This window comes from Cetorhinus maximus, chromosome 24 (assembly GCF_964194155.1).
Source record: "Cetorhinus maximus chromosome 24, sCetMax3.hap1.1, whole genome shotgun sequence".
NCBI classification, from domain to species: Eukaryota; Metazoa; Chordata; class Chondrichthyes; order Lamniformes; family Cetorhinidae; genus Cetorhinus; species Cetorhinus maximus.
This window is the reverse complement of record NC_135902.1, coordinates 23,441,057-23,468,252: the sequence shown is the minus strand read 5'-3', so window position 1 is coordinate 23,468,252 and position 27,196 is coordinate 23,441,057. Positions and strand designations below refer to the sequence as shown.

Genomic DNA, 27,196 nt, shown 5'->3' with positions numbered 1-27,196 from the left:
GGAAAAAATGGTCTGGTTATTTTATTTTATTCATTCTTGGGATGTGGGCGTCTCTGGCTAGGCCAGAATTTATTGCCCATCCCTAATTGCCCTTGTTCAGGGGCATTTAAGAGTCAACCACATTGCTGTGGGTCTGGATTCACATGTAGACCAGGCAAGGATGGCAGACAGCAGTGAACCAGATGGGTTTTTACAACAATTGACAATGGTTTTGTGGTCATCATCTGGATTTTTTCATTGAATTCAAATTTCACCATCTGCCATGGCAGGATTTGAACCCTGGTCCCCAGAGCATTACCCTGGTCTCTGGAACACTAGTTCAGTGAAAATACCACTATGCCATCACCTCCCCATTATAACTGATCCTTTGAGGATTCAGTATCGCCTCAGCCTTGGTGCTTTGCCAGCCTGAACACACCTGTTGTTGGAACTGCATATGCAGTAATTTCATTTAACAATAGGTCTTGTCAGTAGTCAAAGGCTCAAAAGAAAATTACTCAGTTACAGCTGATTTGGTTGACGTGTTTAACTCCTGTAAAGGAGTTAGTGGGATAGATCCTCCTCTTTAGTCCAGAGCAATGGGGCATAACCTTAAAATTATTGCTTTTTTTCAGGGTTAAATTCAGGAAGCACTCTTTCACACCAAAGGTATTGGAAATTAGAACACTGTCTCCTCAAAATGCTGTTGAAGCTGGTGGTCAATTGTAAATTTCAAAACTCTGATAATTTTTTTGTTAGACAAGGGTATAAGAGAACCAAGGCAGATAAATGGAGTTAAGACAGGATTGTGAGTGTGCAGAGATGATTTACCAGAAACTTTCAGGGATGAGGGAATTTAGATACGAGGTTTCGTTGGAGAAGCATGGGTCCTCGGAGCAAAGGAGATTGAGGGGAGATTTGATAGAGGTGTACAAAATTATGACAGGCTTAGGTAAGATAGACAAAGAAAAGGTAGCCTGATAAGCTATGCCTCAGAAGTGCTCCTAGAAATTATCAGAGGCTCTCATACGTGCTCATGCTAGAAATAGGTAAGGAACAGTTTTGTTTTACCGCAGGCAAAGGGACATCAGGATGCCATTCTAGTGCTGTGCAGCATAAGTGAGAAGTCTGTCCAAAAAAAAACACAAGGAATTATGGGTGCTCTTTGCAGACTACACAAAGTTGGTCCACCATGAAGAGCTGTGGAAAACCCTGAGTGGGTTTGGAATATCAAATCACTTAATTTGGCTCATTCAGAGACTTTATGAACAGGCAGATGATGTGGTGCGTGCTCTTGAAGACAGAACAGAACCATTCAATTTTGGCAAAGGAGTCAGGCAAGGATGCCTGCTTTCACCGCTATTTTTCAATGCCATAGGAGAAAAAGTAATGAGAGAAGTCAGCTCTGCTCTCCCAGAGCATCTTGGGGCCAGTATTGGTGGTCACAACATCTGGAACATCAGATATGCAAATGACATTACTGTCATGACTGAAGGTGAACAAGAACTTCCATGATGGCTAAAGAGCTGAGAAGGTCAAGTCTGATGTTTGTCTTGAGTGAGTATCAACAACAATAAGACATACATGGTCTGGTGTTGATTTGTACAACCCAGGGTTGATTGTTGTGCTGAACTAGCTGATTCCAGTTATGCACATTGCCTTTCTTTTCCTGATTAGCCTCTGCTGGAAAGTCTCCGAACATACAGGATGCACCTGACTTTGATGCCTTCACAGCTGAGTAGTCTGAGAACCTAATGCCCAGGGTCACATGCGAATAATGACCATTTGAGTGAGGTACCAAGTTTCCAAAATAAAGTTCCACCACCCCTCCACATGCACAATGACACTCAAAAATGTACAGTGTTACAGACAGAAGAGAGAGGCAAATTGAACGTCTTTATGCTCTCACCATCTGTCTGTAGGCAAAGGTGTTTTTAATTGTTTTAAAACTAGGCTGTGGCAGGTTTTCCCAAATTCTCAGTTTGTGGGGTCCAATTTTATAAATAACTTGCAGTAAACTCTCTTTAGGATTAAATCAGAAGGTTAGTTTCTTCACTTGTTCAAATCTGCGGGTGGGGGAATACTCTCAACCTCACACACACACACACGCATACACATATATACAGTAAGGGGGGTAGAAAAGAAGGAGTTTTACAACTATGGATAGCAGCAGTAAAAGAAGCACAGAAATGAATATTAGCTCATACGATTTCCAGGGTCCGGAAAGTCAAAATCCAGAGGGGGATTTCTTGTCTTGTGGAAAGGTACTAATTCTAGTGATTTCTTGGCTGAGGAAAGCAGCACACAATTCCTTTAAAGTGGAGGGGCGGTGCAGCAATATATTGATATTCAGAGACTTGTTTTGCTTGGTAGGCAGTGGCTTCCAAATGAACAGACTTCAAGAAGCTGAAATTTGTTGCCAGCTGCTTGGTCAGCCAGGAGCCCTACTGTTATTCTTTTTAGGTTGGAGGTAAGTCAGACTGGCCTGCTTCTGTATTCTAGAGATTTGAAAATGGTCACACAAGTCATGTGATCCCCTCCCTCCACAATGATTTCATAAGGGGATGTTTATCCGGTGTCTAGACCTGGTTTTTGTTTTATGGCTTATAATGTCCCAGTCATTAGCCTCTGAATGAGTCACTATCCATATGAATGACCTTGTTCCGGACCTTTGAATGAGTCATTATCCAAATTAATGACCCTGTTCCAGGTAGGTTATTGTCTTGCTAGACTTTCAGACTCTGCTAGAGGGATAAACTTATAAAGATGCAAATGGCGTCCATTTCCCAATGATTCCTTTTTGACATGGACCTTGACAGTCCCAGATGTGAGGTGGGGCTATTAGTACCCCTGCAGGAATAATGAGTTTCTTACAGTGGGGTGTGAGATTCCGCAAGGATGAGAGTGGAACTCTTTTGTCTTTGTAACTGCTGTTGGAGATTTACAGAACAGATGGCCAATATTGAGTCATGTGACCTGTGGCAGCCACCTTTTGGTTCAACAAAAGTTCATTTCAAAATAACAGGAAAGAATAAAGTTTGATATACACCATTTTTTTATTTCTTTCATGTCTTATTGACATGTCAACAACTAGTCAGAACATTCATGTGGAAAGTGTTGTACATGTTACTGGGAACTGTGCAATTCTTTTGTGATTTTCCTTAAAAAAGGAGTCCTGGGATGCTGATAATTGCAGAGCTACCTTACTTCAGTGTAATATAAACATCTAGATTTAATAACTTCTCCAACATCATATGTGGCAAATTTGCATTCAGACCCAGAGAATCTTTCACAGTGTTCCAGAATGCAAAGACTGGGTAGGCCCACAGTTCAGACAGATAAATAGACTTTTGTGAAAATTGTCTTATAAACATCTCCCGGCACTTCACGGACAATACGTTACAGGTACATTATCCAAAATTCTGCTATCCGAAGGCCTGAAAACTGGACATTTTTGATATTTAGTTAAAGTGACGATGACTCACCTGTTTTGCAGGCATCCAGCACAGCAGGCAGTGCAAACACATTCTGTGCCTGATGTCCACATGCAATATTGGCATATGCATCAAAAGAGGCATCTAGGGTATGTGCCTCAAGCAGACATTGATGTCTTTGCACCTACCAATAAGAGGTATCAATAACTGCCTATTTTATGCTCTGTCCTCCCTTTATGTAATTGGTTTGCCCTGAATACAGCTGCCAAGGACCTGTACTTTAAAGTGGAGTGACTGCCTTTATGTAGGCAAACCAGCAGCAAACCTCTGAACAAAACCTACAAACTACCAATGAGATGCCTGGCCAATTACAATTTTTGTAATGTTACTTGAGGGAGGAATAAAGAAAACAGAACTTGCATTTATATAGCTCCTTTCACTTCCTGGAGCCTTCCTAAATTGCTTCGCAGCCAATGTTAGCACAATTGTAATGTAGGAAAACACAAGAAGAACCCACCGAGTTAAATGACTGTTCCTTTCTCACTTGCACTTTCCTATCTTCTGCTTTAGTTGTGTTGGCTTCACAGACTAATATCCTTATTCCCCCAACAGTTATATGAGTAGCGCTAGCTAAACCAGGCATAACCTGCTGAAATGTTAGTCTTGATAATATAAACTTTTAAATGGAAATAATCTAAAGATGGGTCTTGAAGATTTCAAGTGATGGGGCTGTAACTGTGGCGGCTTGTTCCATTGTGGGATTGTCTTTGGGAAGAAGGATTATTGATACACTGTCTTGGAAACTTACATTTCTTTGTAGTTTGTGTGGATGGCTACCTCGTGTTTTGTCGTTGCTGGAGGGCACCAGGTACTGGTTTCTGTCAGTTCCCAGCAGTTTGTACCATATTTTATCGAGCATGGTCAGTCTGTGTTTTTCACTCCTTTGCTGTAGTGATTCCCATTCCAAATCTTTGATCAAGGATGTGGCACTGGTGTATTTCCCATATTGATATGTGCAGAATCAAGTCTTTGGATCACTTCAATCTTATTTATATCTCTCACATTATAAGGATCTCACATGCAACTTCCATACCCCAGGATCTATAACTCATACTTTTGTTGAATATCAAAGGTTCCTCCTCAGAAATCCAAAGAAACCTGTTTGCTTTGGATGCTATCTGCTCCCCCTAAAATGCTCCTATGCTACTCTCCTCAACTATTCAGTGTGGAAGTTTAAAAATTAATAGAAATTGATTTTCTAAGATTATGGGAGTTCGGTTATGTTTTGGTTTTTGGTGGGGACTTTGAGGGATCAGGTTGAAGGTTTCAAGACTGTGAGGGAAATTGGACAAAGTTGATCAAGGCAAGTTTTTCCTTTTGAAGGATTCAAGTTTCAGCAGCAAACGACGTCCATACATATAGTAAGAAAGTGGATGGGATTGAGGTTTAGGTGGATTTGAGGCATGTGGGATTGAGGGATATGATCAGAGGGTGGTCAGAATTAACTGATATGATGAGGGGGTGGGTGTGATTGAGGGATCACACCCACATGGGTGTGAACATGGCATTGAGGAATCTGGTGACAATTGGGTGGCATTGAAGGATCTGGTGGAAAGGGGCAGAATTGAGAAATCTGGGGCAGGTTGAATATCATGTGACTGTGGGTGGGCATAACTGAGGACTGCAGTGAGGGGGTGGGTGTGATTACTAGGGAAAGTGAGTGGGTGCGCAGGATTGAGTGGACGGTGAGATGGGTGGGATTGAAGTGCTGTATTTTAATGCATGCTCAGGTTATTACAGGCATTTTATCGAAGTGTAATACATTCCAGTATAATTTACAGTGCATTGAGAGTAGGGACTGATAATGCAGCATGATTCTGGGATCACCCGTGAAATATTGTTTCCCTCCATTGTGCTTGCAATAACAGATCTTGGGTAACAGATCAGGAGAGATGACTCAATTGGTTATGGGGCATCGGGGAGACAAGTTGGTGGTTAAATGTCTTGAATTGTGACCTGATTTGGAAGCATGTTGAAGTACACAGTGCTGATTGTCGTAACTAAATCTATTAGACTGTGAAATGACTTCAGTTTCCTGCTCCACGTCAGAAGGAATCCTGTAATTTGTGATGTTCTCTCCTCATCCTGCAATATTTGTAAAACTTTGAATCCCTGTAAATCTTAGTTTAGACATACTCTCACATTTAAATTGACACCTATTAAACTTTCTTTTCTTTAATATTTTTCTCACTATGTGTCTGAATCAAGCAAACTGGATAGTAGTTTGAGATGTTCTATGCTATTCCCAAACATTGCAACATCGTGCTAGTATAATATCCTGCTGCTCAGTGGAGAAATGTACTTGCATGGACTGGGAGCTTTAATTGCAAGGGTACTTTGGGTAGGGCGGCAAATGGGACTTATTGGATAGCTCTTTCAAAGATATGGCACAGGCACGATGGACCAAACCTCGGTAAGATTCAATGACTGAACCTGCACACTTGTTTAATATGATGACACAGGCTCCATATGTTCCCGTTGGACTGTGGGAGGTAAGAATTGTTATATTATTGCATTTGAATTTGGCTCTTGAACAGTATATGAATACTATAACACTGCAATAAGTTTTTCCAATTGCTTGGCCGTCACCTGCACCATTGTTCTCCCTTCACCTGATATGCATTGTCCATGGCAACTAGCATATTCTAGGGGAAAGAACCGAATGACATCTATTTGAAGGACTTTGCCAGGGACTGCCCTGTAATAGGCCATTAGACTAACAAAGAAGCTTCACTGACTAATTTGTGTTGATCAAGGGTTAGCAGCTAGCATTGATGGGTTGGCTACTGTCCTAATCCTATTGTTGGTTCCCTTTATCCCCTTGTTCAAAGTGTTGAGCACAGGAGATGGGTTATGTCAGTGACTGCATCACACTACTTCCTTTCTCTGTTACTAATTGGTTTCATTCTAAGTTGTGTGTGTAAAATAATGAGTAAAGATTCTGCCCATTACTGTTGTGTGACTCCTTTATAGCTACATTCTAAAACTGACCCCTTAGGAGTGGTGAACACCAATGATTGAAAACTGCTTCAAATAAAATGCAGCTATTTTCAGTTTATGGAAGTGATGCAGTTTGATAGTGCGGTTATGTTACTGAACTAATAATCCAGAGGTTTGGATTAGTAATCAAAATAGCTTGAAATCAAATGCTACTTTGGCAATTTGAGGATTTGAATTCAGTTTTGAAAAAAAATGAAAATAGAAAGGTGTTGCCAGTGAAAATAACGTGATCATCAGTTGAATAGTTTCACACCAATGTGGTTGACTCTTAATTGCCCTGTGAAGTGGTCTAGGAAGCCACTCAGTTGGGCAATAAATGCGAGTGACACCCACATCCTTTGTCCTTGGTTTTATACTGCACAGTTACTTCCATCAGGATGAATGGACCCAATCCTCTGGTGCATTCTGTTTTTCATCCTTTTATTTTCTGCCTGTTATTTTTATTTTTCCTTTTCTGAACCTCGCACATTTCTATGATTCAGCTATGCACTATGCTAACCAGCTGTCAAAGGAGCTACCAGTTCTGTGATGTAAATGACCTAGTGCCAATGCTATATGAGGCACCCCAGCTCTCCTTGGTGCCTGTGATGAAAAGTGCTGCCAGAAACACAGTTAAATAACTCTACTGACGGCATTTGGTGCCCTGCTACCATAGGACCTGCAATTTTGGTTCTTGTCATTGAGTTCACTATTTTGGAACAGCAAAATACTGCAGGTGCTGGAAACTCTGGGACAGTTCCTACAGATTGGAGGGTAGCTAATGTAACCCCACTATTTAAAAAGGGAGACAGAGAGAAAACAGGGAATTATAGACCAGTCAGCCTGATGTCGGTAGTGGGGACAATTCTAGAGTCCATTATAAAAGATTTAATAGCTGAGCACGTGGAAAACAGTGGCAGAATTGGACAGAGTCAGCATGGATTTACAAAAGGGAAATCATGCTTGACAAATCTACTGGAATTTTTCGAGGATGTAACTGGTAGAGTTGATGAGGGGGAGCCAGTGGATGTGGTTTATTTGGACTTTCAGAAGGTTTTCGACAAAGTCCCGCATAAGAGATTGGCGTGTAAAATTAAAGCGCATGGGATTGGGAGTAGTGTATTGAGATGGATAGAAAACTGGTTGGCAGACAGGAAACAAAGAGTAGGAATAAACGGGTCTTTTTTCAAATGGCACGCAGTGACTAGTGGAGTACCGCAGGGATCGGTGCTGGGACCCCAGTTATTCACAATATATATTAATGATTTAGATGAGGGAATAAAATGTAATATCTCCAAATTTGCAGATGACACAAAGCTGGGTGGGAGGGTGAGCTGTGAAGAGGATGCAGAGATGCTTCAGTGTGATTTGGACAAGCTGAGTGAGTGGGTAAGTGCATTGCAGGTGCAGTATGATGTGGATAAATGTGAGGTTATCCACTTTGGTAGCAAAAACAGGAAGGCAGATTATTATCTGAATGGCTATAAATTGAGAGAGGGGAATGTGCAACGAGACCTGGGTGTCCTTGTACACCAGTTGCTGAATGTAAGCATGCAGGTGCAGCAGGCGGTAAAGAAGGCAAATGGTATGTTGGCCTTCATAGCCAGAGGATTCGAGTACAGGAACAGGGATGTCTTGCTTCAATTGTGCAGGGCCTTGGTGAGACCACACCTGGAATATTGTGTGCAATTTTGGTCTCCTTATCTGAGGAAGGATGTACTTGCTATAGAGGGAGTGCAGCGAAGGATTACCCAACTGATTCCTGGGATGGCGGGACTGACATATGAGGAGAGATTGAGTCGGTTAGGATTGTATTTGCTGGAGTTCAGAAGAATGAGAGGGGATCTCATAGAAATCTATAAAATTCTAACAGAACTAGACAGGGTAGATGCAGGAAGGACTTTCCTGATGGCGGGGGAGTCCAGAACCAGGGGTCACAGTCTGAGGATATGGGGTAGGCCATTTAGGACTGAGATGAGGAGAAATTTCTTCACCCAGAGAGTGGTGAGCCTGTGGAATTCGTTACCACAGAAATTAGTTGAGGCCAAAACATTGTTTGTTTTTAAGAAGGAGTTAGATATAGCTCTTGGGCGAAAGTGATCAAAGGGTATGGGGAGAAAGCAGGAGCAGGCAATTGAGTTGAATGATCAGCCATGATCATAAAGAATGGTGGAGCAGGCTCGAAGGGCTGAATAGCCTACTCCTGCCCCTAGTTTCTATGTTTCTATTCAGCTAGTCAGGCAGCATTAGTGGAAAGGAAAACAGTTAAAATTTCAGGTCAGTGGCCTTTCATCAAAGTCCTAATTTATCAAGTTAATTCATCAGCGTATTCCCTGCATTTTCTATTTTTATTTCAGTATTTTGGATCTGCCTCTTCACCCTATATTGTCCAGCTTGCTTCTGTTACCCGTTGACAAAAGCAAAATACTGCGGATGCTGGAAATCTGAAACAAAAACAGAAAGTGCTGGAAAAACTCAGCAGGTTAGACCTGTTTAGTTTTTCCAGCATTTTCTGTTGTTTTTGTTTCTGTTACCAATTGTTTGGCTGTATGAATCTTTCGTAGTTGTCTTTCTGAATTCTCATTCAAATCCTCGATCTGTTGCCCATATTCAAAACATAAAACTGATAGTTATCCAACTGATGCTGCTGAAAGGAGTAGATCGTCCCTGTGGAAGTGAATGGAATTTATTCCATATTGTCCTGCACAATGTGGGTGGCAAAGATTCTGATCTCTAGTTTGGCTTTGGCTCAAAACTTTGACCATATTTCCTCTAGTTCTGCAATTATAGTTCAAGATTGTTGACCCTCTTACATCTATATAATTTGTGGCGTTCAGTATTTTAAGGAATGGCCACACCCGGTTTCAGTTGTTTTCTGTCCAACGAATATAAATTTAGTCCTTGGCAGTGCCTTTGTTGCTGTGCTTTGAGCCCATATCAATACCATTGCCTCTTTTTGTTCAGGCACTGGGCCCGAGAACTGTGCATACTGTTCTAAATGAAGCCTTACCAGTGAGCTGAACAGGGTAAACTTGATCCTGGTGTGACGTAAAGATAGATTTCCTTGAGATTCGTCTATATGACCCACTGTACAGTGTGGGTCTGGGGACTTAGTCTCCCTTTCCTGTAACACGTGCTGTTGCTGGCTTTTCCCTGTTTACGTCTATGTCACAAGTGTTTACTTGGCTAGTTAATGTGTGTTAGATTGTAGTGCTTTGTGTTGGTGCTATTTCTAGCAATCTAAAAGCGGAGGTGTGCCTTTTAAAACCTTTGGGTCTAATAACCAGTGATGTTATGAATTTCAACTTAATCTGAAGTGGTGGAGCTGCCATAAATGAGTGATTAGGACATTTCAAATGCTCTCTTCAAATCTCTAGCCTTGTCATTTTCATTTCCCTTGTTCTACTCCATTCTTTGCTGCATTCAGAAACACCAGAAGACATAAATGCACCAGTCTCTTCAGAATTAATTATGTCCATGTACGCCTTTATATTTGCCTGAGACATTGTGTCCCTTATACCCACTGCCCTTGCTCTAGGTGGCGAGGTTGTGGGTTTGGGGAGTGCTGTTAAAGAAACCTTCATGAATCGCTGCGGTGCATTTTGTAGACGGTACACACTGCTGCCATGGCCGATGGAGTGCTGATCAAGCGGATTGCCTTTTTTTAGCTGCTGTCAAGCTTCGAGTGTTGTTGGAGCTGCACTCATCCAGGCAAGCATTCCATCACGTACTTGTACCATTGTAGATAATGGGCAGGCTTTGTGGAGCCAAGAGGTGGGTGACTCGCCACAGAATTCCCAGCCTCTGACCTGCTTTTATAGTCACAGTATTTATGTTGCTGGTCTAATTAAGGTTTTGGTCAATGGTAATCCTGAAGATGATGTTGGGGAATTCAGTGATGATAATAGTTGAATGTCAAAGGGAGATGGTTAGATTCTCCCATGTTGGAGATGGTCATTGTCTGGCACTCTTTACTTGAATTTTACATGGTATGAATTTTACTTGCCACTTATCTGCCCAAGGCTGAATATTGTCCAGACCTTGCTGCATGCATGCATGGAATGCTTCAGTAGTGGAAGAGGTGTGATGGTACAAACGTCAACGAACATCGTTTCTCCCTCCACAGATACTGCCAGACCTGCTGAATTTTTCCAGCATTTTCTGTTTTTATTCTTGAAGGTGGTTGGGCCTAGGACACTACCCTTAGGAACTCCTGCATTGATTTCCTGGGACTGAGATGATTGTCTTTCCACAACCACAACCATCTTCCTTTGTGCTAGTATGATGTCAAACGATGGAGAATTTTTCGCTTGATTCTTATCTTTAATTTTGCTAGGGCTCCTTGATGTCACACTTGGTCAAATGCTGCCTTGATGTTAAGGGTAGTCACTCTCACCTCATCTCTTGAATTGAACTCTTTTGTCCATGTTTGGACCAAGGCTATTGTGAGGGACTAAGGTCTTACACTGTATATTTTTTTAATAAAATATATATAGATATCCTTATGGCTATTTGTAAAATTTTAAAAACTGAACAAAGATCCTTAAAATGGCTGAAACTGTGTCTGCCTGTAACCCTAGAACAAAAGAAGCCACTTTGTAGTTTAAGAAATTTCATACCTCGTTATCTTTGAGGAGCTACTAATGATCTTTTGGGGACTGCAAAGCCCAACTACAAAGGGAGCCACATCGAAGGTCTTTTTGTATTTGATAATCCAGGTTCGCCAGCGGAGATGGAACACCTGCTAAGATAATGGCCTCTCAAACATTCCTTTTAACCCATAATGGATGAGACGTTATCAACCTGGAACACAGCCAATTTCCAGACACTGGATAAACGTCCTTTGTTGAAGACATCGTGGAGAGGTAATGTCACTTGACCTAGGCCTCTGGCTTGTTGAACAAGTAATGTTGCCTTGTTGGGCTGAATAGGAATAGCTTCTGCTGGAAGTCTGTACCATCGCATACAAGACTGATTCATCTCCGCATCCCTATGTCATTGTCTGAAGTCAACACCACCGGAAAAGTGAATTATCCAGCATTGGTTTTCAACCCACTGACCTCTATGAAGAAATACCTCATTGGACTTTGATTTGGGACTCTGGAACCCACGTGAAACAATATTTCTTTTCTCTGTGGTCTCTATACTGTAAATCTTTCTTTTCTCTATCCCTCTCTTTACTATTTGAATAAGAGGGGGATGTTGTGAACCCTCTTTCGTGTTTTCAATCAACTAACCCTTTGGGTTCATCCTATCTTGAGTTTGCTGTGAGGTTATTAATAGGAAATTGGATCATACCAAAACTGAGGGGTTGGGAAATACGCTACCGCTTATAAAGAGGCTACATATCAAAACACCTTTCTGTTTACGGATAGGTGGCGAGAAAAGAAATGAGTGCTGTTTAAATTAACCCCCCCCCTTCCTATCCGTAACACCATAATGAGGTTTGGAGCCATTTATCTCTGGCAGGACCTAAACTGAGCATCAGTGAGCAAAAATGAAAACAAAGAATTCTGGAAATACTTTGCAGGTCAGGCAGCACCTGTGTAGAGAACCAAATTTAACGTTTCAGGTTGATGACCTTTCCCTGGTCCAATGAAAGGTCATCAACCTAAAACATTAACTCGGTTTCTCTACCCAGATGTTGCCTGACCTGCTGAATATTTCAAGCATTCTTTGTTTTTAGTTCAGATTTCCAGCATCTGCAGCATTTTGCTTTTGTATCCATTGAGCAAGTTATTGCCGTGTAAATCCTGTTTAATAGCACTGTTAACTATACCATCCATCAGTTTGCTGTAGATTTGATTTGTCCTGCTTTATGTGGATTGGACATAACTGGGCAATTTTCCACATTGCTGGGTAGATGGCAATGTTGTAGCTGTACTGGAACAGCTTGACAAGGGGCGCAGCTAGTTGTGGAACACAAGTCTTCAGTACTATACCAGCAAGTTGTCAGGGCCCAAAGCTTTACTGTATCCAGTATGTTCAGCCATTCCTTGATATCATATGGTGTGAATCGAATTGGCTGAAGACTTGCAGCTGTGATGCAGGAGCCTCAGGAGGTGGCTGAGATGGATCATTGGCTTGGAACTACTGGCTGAAGATGGTTGCAAATGCGACAGTCGTGTCTTTTGCATTGATGGGCTCCCAAATCATTGAGGGTAAGGATGTTTGTCCAGCCCCCTCTTCCTTCTACAGTGGCAGTTTAATTGTTCTTCATCATTCAAAATGGAATCAGATGGAAAATTCTTCAACATATCAAGACTGAAAGCCAATACAAAAGTGCAACATGTGCTGATGATGCTGCACCAGTTGCCCATACAGAAAACCAGCTCCCAAGGCTCATGAATCGTCTGTCCCATGTCTGTGTAAGAGATGACCGTACTTGACTGCACCAACATTCTGAGGCTGCATTCCCATCATCTCTCGCAGATGGAAGGATGCTAATCTTCGTTCACGACTTGATGTTGCAGGATTGCAGGACTTTTACCTGATCTGTTGGTTTGTGGGATTGCTGAGCTTTGTGTATAATATTTTGTTTCCACTGTTTAACATGCATGTAGTCCTGTGTTGTAGCTTCACCACATTGACATCTCATTTTTAGATATGCCTGGCATGTTCTCATTGAAGGTAATAATAGAGTGAGGGATATGCCAGGCCATAAGGTTATATATTGTGGTTGAATACAATGCTGCTGCTGCTGATGCCCCCGAGCACCTCTTGGATGCTGAGTGTTAAGCTATCAGATCTGTTCTGAATCTAATTACATTCAAATGTACAAAGTCAGATTAGGCCATTCGGCCCCTCAAGCCTGCTCCACCATTCAATAAGATGGCTGAAAGAATTGCGACCTCGCAATCACGTCTACCCCCAATAAAGAGTAATATTTGATTTGAAATGTTAACTCTGTTTCTGTCTCCACCAATGCTTTCCAGACCTACTGAGATTTTTTTTTTAGCATTTTCTGTTTTAATTTCTGATTTCCAATGTCCGCCGTATTTTTGCTTTTATTTCAGGCTCAGGGAATTTTGGAGAATCAAAACCAGCACATTTACTATCTCTTAGTTCTCTCTCTTGTAGAACCCTTAGATGTTTAAGCCATCATGTCCTGGGGAATTGTTGGATTTTAGTTCCTTAAATTTTTCCAATACTCTTTGCTGATATTAATTACCTTAAGTTTCCCTCTCTTTTTAGCTCCCTTGGTGACCCTTTATTTCCATTATGTAATTTGTGTCGTCTTCTATGAAAACAGACACAAAATATTTGTTCTGCTGTCTCTGTCACTTCTTCATTCCCCATGATGGTTTCTGCTGATCTCTGAAGGACCAATGTTTACCTTAGCTACTCTCCCCCTTTTGATATACTTGTAAAAGCTCTTGCAATCTATTTTCATATTTCTGGCTAGTTTACTTTCATTCTATTTTTCCCTTTTTATTAACTTTTTGGTGACCTTTTGCTGGTTTCTACAACATTCCCAATCCTCAGGCTTACTATCCTGAACTACTTTAGTAAGCTGCAGATGGATCTTTTTTGTTAAATTTTTGTTTCTCAATGGAATGTAATTTTGTTTAACATTTTGAATCTTTTCTGTAAATGCTTCCCACTGTTTATTGATTGCCATAACTTTTAGTCTATATACCCACTGAACTTTAGCCAGATTTCCCCTCATACCTATGTAATTGGCTTTGTTTAAGTTTATTCTTGGGACTGGAGTTTGTTCCTTTCAAACTTAATGTGGAATTCAATTGTATTATGGGCACCTTTTCGCAAAGAATCTTATAATTTGAGATTACCAATCAACCCTGCCCCATTGCACAATGCAGATCTAAAATGGTTTTATTCCTTGTTGGTTCCAAATGTATTGTTCCAGGCAACTGTCAGGAAAGCATTCTACAAAATCATCTTGTCGACTAATTTACAAATAGATTGGTCCAGTCTCTATGAAGATTAAAGGTCACCACTATTATTACATTGCCTTTGTTACAAGCTCCAAGAATTTCCTTTTGAATGCTCTGTCGAACAATATAACTATGCTTGGGGTCCTGTAAATTACTTCCACCAGCATTTTCTGATCCTTGTCATTTCTAACCTTCACACACACTGATTCTACTTCCTGATCTTCTGAGCCAAGATCCTTTCTCACCACTGACCTTATGCCATCCTTTTCTATCAAGCCAACTCCTCTTTTTCCATTCTGTCTGTCTTTTTAAACTGTTGTGTGGACTGGAATGTTTATTTCACAATCTTGGTCACCTTGGAACCATGTCCCTAATGGCAATTGGATCTAAATTGTTTATCTCTATTTGCAACATTAGCTCATTGGTCTGATTGCGTATTGTTCGCACATTCAGATAAAGAGCCTTTAATTTTTTTTACTGTTATTCTTTGCATGGATATTATTCACTGATGCACTATTACCTTTAAAACTCTGTCCCTTCCTGTCCCATAACTGCCCATCCTTACCCAAATTGCTACACTGTTCTATTGTCTCAACTTCTCAGATTTCTAAATTTCCCTTCAACTGAACTCACCCACCCCTCATTTAGGTTAAAGTCCCATGCACAGACAAGCTATACAATTCACCAGGATACTGATCTAGCCTGGTTTAATTGTAGTCATCATAATGGAATAGAAACCTCTTTCCTGGGTGCACCATGAATCAAAATCCCTTCTTCCCACACCATTCTTTGAGTCATGCATTTAAATCTGCTTGACCATGTGACAATTGGCGTGTTTCTCAGGTAACAATTAGAGAGTATTACCTTTGAGATTCTCATTTTAATTTGGATCCTAACTCCTCAAACTCTCTCAGTAGAACTTTATTCCCAATTCTATCTATGTTGTTGGTTCCCACATGGACTATGACAACAGAATCCTCACCCTCCCATTCCAAGATTGTCTCCAGTTGTGAGAAGATGTCCTGAACCCTGGCACCGGTCCAGCAACCAAACCTTTGGAACTCCCAGTCATGGTTGCAATAACAGTCTACATTCCCCTGTTTGGAATGTACCCATCCTGTGCCTAAAACTTCTCCTTACACCCATTGTTCCATTGCAGCTTCTCCTGTAATTCTTTGGTTCCTTGACTAGATCCAACCTCATCCTATTGAAGTTAGCCCTATTCCAATTTAGAAGTTCAACTTTAGATTGTTCCCTATTCTTCTCTTTTACTAATGTAAACCTTATGCTATGATGATTGCTCATATCCAAGTGCTCTCCCAAGGCTAATTGGTCTATTTGGCCCAGCTCATTCGCCAGTAGAAGATCCAACAATGTCTCCTTTTCAGGTGTGAAATAAGGAAATTTTTCTGCATGCAAAGTTTGGAACTCTTCTACAAACTGCAATTGATGCTAGATCAATTGTTACATTTAAAAATTAGATTGATAGATTTTTGTTAACCAAAGGTATTGAGGAATATGTGGCAAAGGCAATGATTGCATTGAATGGCAGAACAGGCTGGAGCAGCTAAATGGCCTATTCTTTTTCCTACATTCCTAATGCTTTCTGTCAGGAATATTGAGTCTGTATTCTCTGTGTCAGGGATAACACGAGAGCAAAAGAAACAGGAGCCTCGAGTCTGCTTCATCATTCAATCACATCAGCCATTATTTTATCTTGGCCTCAACTTCACTTTTTCTGCCTGCCCCCCTAATGTACATCAAACATCTGTGTAACTCAGCCTTTAATATATTCACTGACCTAGCCTCCACTGGTCTATGTGGAAGTGAATTCCAAAGTCTCGCAGCTGTCTGAGAGAAGAAATTCCTTCTCATCTCTTCCTTAAATGGGAGGCCCCTTATTTCTAAACTGTACCCACTAGCTTTGGATTCTTCCATGAGCGGGGACATCAACTCAGGATCTACCCTGTCAAGCCATCTCAGAACCTTTCTTGTTTCAATAAGGTCACCTCACATTCTTCTGAATTCTGAGGAGTTGGAGGCCAAATATGCTCACTTGTTCAAAACAAAAACAGAATTACCTGGAAAAACTCAGCAGGTCTGGCAGCATCGGCGGAGAAGAAAAGAGTTGACGTTTCGAGTCCTGATGACCCTTCAACAGAACTGAGTAATATTAGGAGAGGGGTGAAATATAAGCTGGTTTAAGGTGGGGGGAGAGAAGTGGCGGGGGTGCTGGTGTGGTTGTAAGGACAAGCAAGCAGTGATAGCAGCAGGTAATCAAAAGATGTCACAGACAAAAGAACAAAGAGGTATTGAAGGTGGTGATATTATCTAAACGAATGTGCTAATTAAGAATGGATGGCAGGACACTCAAGGTACAGCTCTAGTGGGGTGGAAAGACTAACGGCATAAAAGGTATAGATTTAAAAATAATGGAAATAGGTGGGAAAAGAAAAATCTATATAAATTATTGGAAAAAACAAAACGAAGGGGGGAAAAACGGAAAGGGGGTGGGGATGGAGTTCAAGATCTAAAGTTGTTGAATTCAATATTCAGTCCGGAAGGCTGTAAAGTGCCTAGTCGGAAGATGAGGTGCTGTTCCTCCAGTTTGCGTTGGGCTTCACTAGAACAATGCAGCAAGCCAAGGACAGACATGTGGGCAAGAGAGCAGGGTGGAGTACTAAAATGGCAAGTGACAGGGAGGTTTGGGTCTTTCTTGCGGACAGACTGCAGGTGTTCTGCAAAGCAGTCGCCCAGTTTACGTTTGGTCTCTCCAATGTAGAGGAGACCGCATTGGGAGCAACGAATGCAGTAGACTAAGTTAGGGGAAATGCAAGTGAAATGCTGCTTCACTTGAAAGGAGTGTTTGGGCCCTTGGACGGTGAGGAGAGAGGAAGTGAAGGGGCAGGTGTTGCATCTTTTGCGTGGGCATGGGGAGGTGCCATACATGGGGGTTGAGGAGTAGGGGGTGATGGAGGAGTGGACCAGGGTGTCCTGGAGGGAACGACATTCACTTTGGCAGGAAGAACAAAAAAGCAGAATATTACTTAAATGGAGAACGGCTGCATAATTCTGAGGTGCAGAGGGATCTAAATATTCTAGTACATGAGTCACAAAAAGTTAGTGTGCAGGTACAGCAAGTGATTAAGAAGGCTAATGGAATGCTATCCTTTATTACGAGAGGGATTGAACATATAAGTAAGGATGTTATGCTTCAGTTATACAGGGCATTGGTGAGACTGTACCTCGAATACTCTGTGCAGTTTTTGTCTCCTTATTTAAGGAAGGATGTCAATGCATTGGAGGCGGTTCAGAGGAAGTTTACTAAATTGATACCTGGAATGAGTGGGTTGTCTTATGAGGAAAGGTTGGACAGACTGAGCTTGTTTCCACTGGAGTTTAGAAGAGTGAGGGGTGATTTGATTGAAGTATACAAGATCTTGAACGGCCTTGACAAGGTGGACGTGGAAAGGATGTTTTCCCTTGTGGATGAGTCCAGCACTAGGGGGCATTGTTTTAAAATTAGGGGTCGGCCTTTTAGGACAGAGATGAGGAGAATTATTTTCTCTGAGGGTTGTGCAACTTTGAAACTCTGCCTCAGAAGGCGGTGGAAGTGGGGTCATTGAACATTTTTAAGGCAGAGGTGGATAGATTCTTGTTAGGCAAGGGAATCAAAGGTTATCGGGGGTAGCTGGGAATGTGTAATTCGAAATACAAAATGATCAGCCAGGATCTTAATGAATGGTGGAGCTCAAGGGGCTGAATGGTCTACTGTTCTTATTTCCTATGTTCTTATGCTCAACCTTTCCCCGTAAGACAAACCTGTCATCCCAGGAATCGATCCAATGAACTTTCTCTGAACTGCCTCCACTGCAATTATATCCCTCCTTAAATAGAACCATAGAAAAGTTACAGCACTGAAGGAGGCCATTCAGCCCATCTTGTCCATGCCAGCCTGAGGACACCCAGGTGCCCTTTCTAATCCCACCTTCCTGCACCCGGCCCATAGCCCTGCAGCTTACAGCACTTCAGGTGCAGATCCAGGTACTTTTTAAAAGAGTTTAAAGTTTCTACCTCTACCACCAACTTGGGCAGCGAATTCCAGACACCCACTACCCTCTGCATAAAAAAGTTCTTCCTCATGTCCCCCCCTACACCTTCTGCCACTCATCTTGAATCTATGTCCCTTGGTTCTAGAATTCTCCGCCAAGGGAAACAATTTTATCCTGTCCACTCTATCTATTCCCATCATAATTTTGTACACCTCAATCAAGTCACCTCTCAGCCTTCTTTATTCTAAGGAGAATAACCCCAACTTATCCAAACTCTCCTCGTAGCTACACTTTTCTAACCCTGGCAACATTCTTGTAAACCTCCTCTGCACTCTCTCCAGAGCTATTACGCCCTTCCTGTAATGTGACTAGAACTGCACACAATAATCCAGTTGTGGCCTCACCAGTGTTTTATACAATTCCAAAATTATATCCTTACTTTTATATTCTATACCTCTGCCAATGAAGGAGAGCATTCCATATGCCTTCTTTACAACCTTATCTACTTGAACTGCTGCCTTCAGGGACCTGTGTACTTGTACGCCAAGATCTCTCACTTCATCTACCCCTTTTAGTATATTCCCATTTATTTTGTAATTCCTGTAACTGTCTGACCTCCCTAAATGTATGACCTCACACTTCTCTATGTTAAGATCCATCTGCCACTTTACTGCTCACTCCACCAACCCATCTATATCGTTTTGGAGATTATGGCTATCCTCTACGAATAGAGAATAGAGAATACCTAGTGGAGTCTCCAGTGCAAGTTTCAGACCAAAGGACCCAGGGACGGAGCTGTCAGTTAACCAAGATGTTACTAGTGCATAAAGTGACTGGTGAGAGTGTTCATACGTCATCTATTTCTCAGGACGAACTGCAGCTTAATTAGTGCCTCGGTCAATGCCTCAGCTTCCTGACTGATTAACATATTAAACAATCGTGGTTGGTATTACAGCCCAAACATCTCCAACCTCCAATCTGAAATTGACGTGAGGGAACACGGTCCATTTTATTGTAAAACCACATGATATTGAGCACAGAAGTTGCCCTTTGGTCACAGGGCTGAAAGATTAATTTTGGTGGAGCCTGGCAAATTGTCAGAGAATTGTGTATAGCAATGGATCAAGATCAAAGTGTGTGATGAAATAAGGCTGTTTTATGCAAAAGAAGTATTCTAAAATGAGTCAGGCCGTAAAACTGTTTCCTTTTGTTGAATTTTTAATTCCTCTCTGGCCACTGGGGAGGTGCCAGAGGACTGGAGAACAGCTAATGTGGTTCCGCTATTTAAGAAGGGTTGTAGAGATAAGCCAGGGAACTACAGGCCAGTGAGTCTCACGTCAGTGGTAGGGAAATTATTGGAGAAATTTCTGAAGGAGAGTATCTATCTTCACTTGGAGAGGCAAGGTTTGATCAGGGATAGTCAGCATGGCTTTGTCAGAGGGAGGTCATGCCTAACAAATTTGATTTGACTTTTTTGAGGAGGTGACCAGGTGTGTAGATGAGGGTAGTGCAGTTGATGTAGTTTATATGGATTTCAGCAAAGCCTTTGACAAGGTCCCACATGGGAGACTTATAAAGAAGGCAAATGCACATGGGATACAGGGTAATTTGATAAGGTGGATTCAAAATTGGCTTAGTTGTAGGAGACAGAGGGTGATGACAGAAGGATGCTTTAGTGACTGGAAACCAGTGTCCAGTGGCGTACCACAGGGATCTTTGCTGGGTCCCCTATTATTTGTCATTTATATAAACGACATTGATGACTATGTGGGGGGGGGGGTTAGGATTAGTAAGTTTGCGGATGACACAAAGATTGGCCGGGTGGTTAACAGTGAGGTTGAGTGTCTTGAGCTACAGGGAGGAATAGATGGGATGGTCAAATGGGCAGATAAGTGGCAGATGGAATTTAACCCTGAAAAGTGTGAGGTGATACACTTTGGAAGGAGCAATTTGACAAGGAAGTATTCAATGAACGGCATGACACTAGGAAGTTCTGAGGAACAAAGGGACCTTGGCGTGTGTGTCCATAGATCTCTGAAGGCGGAGGGTCATGTTAGTGGGGTGGTGAAAAAGGCATATGGGACACTTGCCTTTATCAATCGAGGCATAGATTACAAAAGTAGGGAGGTCATGTTGGAGTTGTATAGAACCTTGGTGAGGCCACAGCTGGAGTACTGTGTGCAGTTCTGGTCGCCACATTATAGGAAGGATGTGATTGCACTGGAGAGGGTGCAGAGGAGATTCACCAGGATGTTGCCTGGGATGAAACATTTAAGTTACGAAGAGAGGTTGGATAGACTTGGGTTGTTTTCGTTTGAGCAGAGAAGACTGAGGGGCGACCTGATCGAGGTGTACAGGATTATGAGGGGCATGGACAGGGTGGATAGGGAGCAGCTATTCCCCTTAGTTGAAGGGTCAGTCACAAGGGGACATAAGTTCAAAGTGAGGGGCAGGAGGTTTAGGGGGGATGTGAGGAAAAACTTTTTTACCCAGAGGGTGGTGACGGTCTGGAATGCACTGCCTGGGAGGGTGTTGGAGGCGGGTTGCCTCACATCCTTAAAAATGTACCTGGATGAGCACTTGGCATGTCATAACATTCAAGGCTATGGGCCAAGTGCTGGTAAATGGGATTAGGTAGGTAAGTCAGGTGTTTCTCACGTGTCGGTGCAGATTCGATGGGCCGAAGGGCCTCTTTTTCACTGTGATTCTGTGATAGCTGAGCTAGCTTGGTATATGCAAGCTGGATTGAATAATAACAATGCCTGAACTAATTTGCAGCACATTGCTTAAAGTGTACGGGACAACTTTGGCAGCACAGTTGGGTGGCGGAAAGTCCTGATTGGGAACAACTAGAGCTGACTGTCTCCACCACATTGGTGTTGGGACAGATAATGGTGGACTGGGATAGATTCAAATGAGCAAATTGATAAGTCTGGCTGCAGCAATACTCGAAGCTCAAAACCAACCAGGACAGCCCACCTCTTAGAATGATAATGACAGCGATTTCATTGGAGTAGTACTGCCTCCAATTTCCTGTTCACATCGAATGCCATCCTAGCGTGGACATATATAATTGCACCTCCATTGATGCTGGGCACTCCATACTTAATAGTATTATGGGAACATTTTTAAAATGTTCGCGATAAGGACCTCACTATTAGTCTGTGCTGGCTTATCGTCATCACATGGACTGCAGAAAGTTAAGAATGCTCACCAACTCGGGACAATTATGGATGGACAATAAGTGATGGCCTACTAATGATGGCCACGTCGAATGAATTAATGAGAAAAAACAGGAGAAACTCAATTGCAGTGGTTCAGTTAAATTGTGCATCGTCACAGTCCTTTTTGAAAGCTCTTTCTCAACTTTCTCCCTTTTCAAGGCTTCATTAACTGGAGCTCAGCTCCACAGCTACTGCCCACTTTCTAGTATTCAAACTTCAGTTGAAATTTTCAAGACTGCTCTTGAACTCAATTTACCTGCCTTTTCTCCATACTCTGGGATACCCTTACCAACAAAAATCTGAGTTGAGGAACAGATACAGATCAAACATGATCATAGAGAATGGTGAAACACGCTCGGCCTCTTTCAGTTTATATGTTCATGTGTGAACACAGATGGCAAGTGGCAGCAAACTGTTTGACTGTGGAGACTTCATAACCAAATCTCATCTACCTTTTATCCAGTGACCTCACATAAACATTTTCCCAGCCAAGGCAGGAAACCTGACTGATTTTTTTTCACTTCCTCCCTATCCAAAACATGTTGAGGTCAGCACGAGCTGAGATGACGAGTGGATTGTGCTTTCACCCATCACTGAAGATTCTGCAAGCAGTTGAGAATTATTGGAGCGCATGTCCATCAATTCAAAGAGCGCAGAAATACAATATCCAATTTGCTGAACCATTCATAGCTGAATGTGCTATTTGGGTCTCTTCCCACTATGATCACAGGTTCCACAAAGATACCAGATGGTATTAATGTAGCTGCTGTAATTCAGAGCTGGATGTGGAAGTAATAAGTTACAGCACGTTGCAAAGGAACAAGGAGCAGAATACAAACAAAATGAACAATTTTTGAGTCATTACATTTCACTTTTCATGTGTTTTGGGGATTTTTTGAGAGACTGCAGAGGAGATTCACAAAATTGATTCCAGGGATAAAAAACTGTAGCTATGAGGATAGATTGACGAGGTTGGGACTGTTTTCCTTGGAGAAAAGAAGGCTGGGAGGAGACTTGATAGAAGTATTCAAGATCCTGAGGGTATGGACAGGGTAAATAGTAAGAAACTGTTCCCACTCGAGAGCATCAAGAACTAGAGGGCACTGATTCAAAATAATTGGCAAAAGGAGTAAAAGTGATGTGAGGAAAAGTTTTTTTCACCCAGATGGTGGTTGGAGTATGAGGAGAGATTGGGCTGACTAGGCCTAAATTCACTGGAGTTTAGAAGAATGAGAGGAGATCTCATTGAAACATGAAATTCTGACAGGGATGGACAGACTGGATGCGGGGGTGATACTTCCTGAACGACCTTCCTGAAAGGGTGGCGGAGGCAGGTTCGATCAAGGTATTCAAAAGGGAATTGAATTGCTACCTGAAAAGATATAACGTGCAAGGTTATGGGGATAACGCAGGGGAGTGGGACTAAGTGCAATTTTCATAGTCTAGAAAGTCCAAATCCAGAGAGGGTTCCCTGACAGAAAGGTTCCAGTGCAGGCTGGTTCCTGGCTGAATGCAGAAGTGCAGAATTCCTTTAAAGATGAGGAGATTGAAGTTAGATTGATATTCAGAGACTTGGGCCAGGATTCTCCGTGCCTGCCGGCATCAGGCGTGTTCATGAGCAGACAATATGGCAAGAAGGCCAAAAATGAGTTTCATGTCGTTGTGAAACCAGTTTGCGATCATCTGCTCTTTATGCCGATGGCGGGCCTCATTCCCTGCCATCGGACATCGGGAACCTCATTGTAATATTATAAGGCCAGCACGCCGGACTCATTCCCCCCCATCTCACACAGTGAGAGCTGAGGAGGCAGTCTCCAGAGGAGATGAGGTCAGATGGACATGTGAGGGTATGTGTGTGAGAATGGGTGGTGATGTCCCTTGATCTGGCAGTGAGTGAGATGCCAGTGAACATGTGGTGGGCTTGAGTGTGTGAGTTTAGAGTGATGAGATGGTTGCCATACCCTGGCTGCAAGGATGAGATCATTCATCCTCTATCTGCATTGGATGGCCAGCCTCTTCTGAGAAACATTGGCACTGATCACCACTGCCATCGCCTACCAAGCTGGAATGGTAATGTAGTTGCCCTCCTGCAGCCAGGGGTGGGGGTGGGGGTGGGGGGACGGGGGGAGGGAGGTAGAGGACATCACAGCGGGCCTCCACGACATCCAAAAGGCACTCGAGGACTGTAGTCTTCTTGCCTTTCGGGGCCATGTCTTCTTTGCTGCAGTCCTGGGCTAGGAACACTGAGCGCAGCTGTACTTTAAATGTGGTGCCCAATGTGATGAAGTAGCGAGATTTCGGCTTGGCAGGCGCATCAGAACCCGCCCATCATCGAAATAGCATGTTTCCCAGGAATGCATAAGTAATGTGGTGGGTTTGGGACGATATGGAGTGAAAACCCACCATCGCGGCTGATGGGAGAAACATCGTTTTAACCGCCTGCTACTGCACTTATTGCAAATCTGGGAGGATTCTGCCCTTGGTCTGCTAGGCAGGCAATGACTGAAAACTCCAGAGAAACAGGCTTCGAAGAGGCTTAGACTAGTAGCAGTCTGCTTTGTCAGCCTGAAGTCCTGCTTTTTGATGATTGCGGGTTGGAGTTAAATCAGCAGACTGCCCTGAGAGGCTAGAAATGAAATATTCAATCGCTGTCCAAAGGCTAGAAGGAACATGTGATGTCACTCATTAATGAGTTAATTGCAGCTTAACAAACAATTTCTGTATCTTTGGCCAAAATCTGTTGTTTACCTTAGGAGTGAGATGGTGGCTGTTAGCACCTCTGCAGGTATAATGAGTTTCGATGCCTCTCCATTTGTTATTATCTTGGCTGGGGGAGCCATATCATCTGCAAGTCCCCTGGCTTTGTGGATTATAATGTGTTTTTACAATGAGGTGTGAGATTCCATAAGGATGAGGGTGAAACTCTTTTGTAATTGTAACTGATGTTGGAAATTTCTAGAAACTGTGGCCAATCTAGTGAATCATGTGACCTGTAGCAGACATATTTTAGGTTAGCAAAGTCAATTTTTAAATGAGCAATAAAATAGTTTAAGATACATAGTTTATGATCCCTTTTATTGTCTTAGGGACACGTCAATTGGTTTTATATCATAGCATAAGAAGATGCAAACTCTTTGAACTATCAAATGGCTTTATTTGCTTGAAGCAGGTGATGAACTGTAAGCACATTATATATTTTCCTATATTACTTCACTCGCTATCTCTTTAAATGGAAGATTACTTACTATAACCACAGTCTAGCTTAACTACTTTAGGCTTGTCATGACTCACTGGGGATAGTGCGCAATAATATTAAGCCCCGCTGTTCTCTGAGCCGTGACAAATGTGAAAAGTTTGACCGAACCACCGGATTGCTCCAATTCTACCTAACTGTTTAATTTAGGTGAACAGAATACAAGCACCAGGTTTGTAAAGTTAATAAGTAAATAACTGTTTATTGAACAAATTGTCTTTAGTGGCAAAAGAAAGAAATAACTTCTAACTCTATAACTTAAACTTTACCCCTTCTTAAACCCCAATACACAAACACACACACACACACACACATAAGACACACAAAACATGGATTTTAAGGGTGAGATAAAACAGCTCTTTATAGGCTGGTAATGAAAATTTCAAAGCACAGGTCCCCCCTGTGGCTGTTGGTTGTGAGATTAACACTGACTGAAAAGCTGGCTGCTAGTATAATTCTATAGGAGGTGTGTCCTGATTGTCAAACTGTCAAAGAGGACTCATAGGAATACAGGAGCAGGAGTAGGCCATTTGGCCGTTCGAGCCTGCTCCACCATTCAATAAGGCTGACCTGGTTGTGGTCTCAGCTCCAATTTCCTGTCTGCCCCCCATAACCCTTGACTCCCTTGCCTAACAAAAATCCTTGTCTAACTCTGCCTTAAATAAGTTCAAAGACCCAGCCTCCACTACTTTTTGTGGAAGAGAATTCCTCGCATCAACGACCCGTTGGGAGAAAAAGCTCTCCTCATCTCCGCCATTCCGAAAAAGACCCATTTAACCCTATTCTGTTTCCTGTTAGTCAATCAATCCTTTATCCATGCTAATGTTATCCCCTCCACCATGTGCTCTTGTGTTGTAACCTTTGATGTGCTACCTTATCAAATACCTTTTGGAAATCCAAGTACACCATATCTACTGGTGCCCCTTTATCCACCTTAAACGTTACTTTGTCAAAAAACTGTAACAGATTCATTAAACACGATTTCCCTTTCACAAAGCCATGTTGGCTCTGCCTGATAAATCATGATTATCTAAGAATCCTGCACTAACCTCCTTAATAATGGATTTTAGCAGTTTCCCTATGATAGACTTCATACAATTGAGAATTTTTCAGAATGTTTCAGATTAGATTTCAGCCTTGTCAGTAGCCCAAGTTTGTACCTATCCTGTGATCTGCGCCCAAAATAAAAGCAGCAGAGGATGGATTGGAAAAGTAGCCACATATCAATATTAAATACACAACCAGTCTCTGACAATGGCTAAGATGTTCAGTATTCAACACATTACTCTTGGGTTGAGCAATTTATGCATTAAACAGCAACTATATGAGCCTCCAGTGTGCTGACCAGAACTGAATGCAATGCTGTAATTGTGGCCTAGCCAGAGCTTTATAAAGGTTCAGCATATCTTCCCTGCTTTTGTACTCAATACCTCTATTTACAAAGCCCAAGATCCCATGTGCTTTAGTGACTACTCTTTTCATATGTCCTGCTGTCTTCAATGATCTATGCATGTGCACCCCGAAGTGTCCCTGTCCCTGCACATTCTTTGTGTCATTAATTCTGTTGCCTCTCCCTACCTCTGTCAACAGAATGCATCGCCTCATGTTTCTCTGCCATTTGGCTGCCCATTCTGCTAGCCCATCTAGGCCCTTTTTGCAGTCAATAAGTATCATCCTCACTGTTTGCCACTCCTCCAAGTTTGGTATCATTAGCAAATTTTGAAATTTTGCTCTGTATTTCAATATCCAAGTCATTTATATATTTATATTTATATATATATATATATATATATATATATATATATATATATATACGTGTATAATTAAAAAAAGCAGTGGTCTTAGCACTGAGGAAGAGGAATCTTGCCTGGGGAACACCACTGTCTACCAAAATGCAGTTTGAAAGAAATAACCATTTACCATAATTCACTGTTTTCTATCCTTAAATCTGTTTTTTTTAATTCAAGTTGATATTGACCCTCTTAATCCATGAGCCACAATTTTGTTAACCAGCCTTAAGTGGTACTTTGTCAAATGCTTTCTTAAAATGCTTAGACAACATCCATTGCATTCTCTTTATTAACTTCCTCTGTTCCTACATCAAAAAAATTAATGAGATTAGTCAAGCATGATCTGCCTTTTACAAATCCGTGCTGTCTAACCTTAATTAACTCAAACCTCTCCAAGTGTGTATTGACTTTTCCCATTTATTGCTTCTAAAGCTTTACCCACTACTGCTGTCAAACCAGCCAACCTGTAGTTAACAGCAATGGATGATAACACCCTTTCTTGAATAAGGTTGGCACATTTGCCACTC

At 42.0% G+C, this 27,196-nt stretch overlaps 1 protein-coding gene across 2 annotated transcripts in view; it reads left to right on the top strand.

The window, feature by feature from the left end:
- The first annotated feature begins 1,202 nt into the window (after positions 1-1,202).
- The window catches only part of xylt2 (xylosyltransferase II), a 261,068-nt gene continuing 235,074 nt past the window's right edge, over positions 1,203-27,196 (top strand). Inside the window, exon 1 of one of the 2 annotated variants that reach the window (XM_078570870.1) lies at positions 1,203-1,536. Coding sequence is in view for 1 of the 2 variants with exons in the window: in XM_078570869.1 (XP_078426995.1) it covers positions 5,897-5,965 (69 nt within the window). In the remaining variant the exon portion in view is untranslated. Of the gene's footprint in view, positions 1,537-5,345; positions 5,966-27,196 lie in introns of those variants that run through there. The other variant, XM_078570869.1, reaches the window with a different exon arrangement.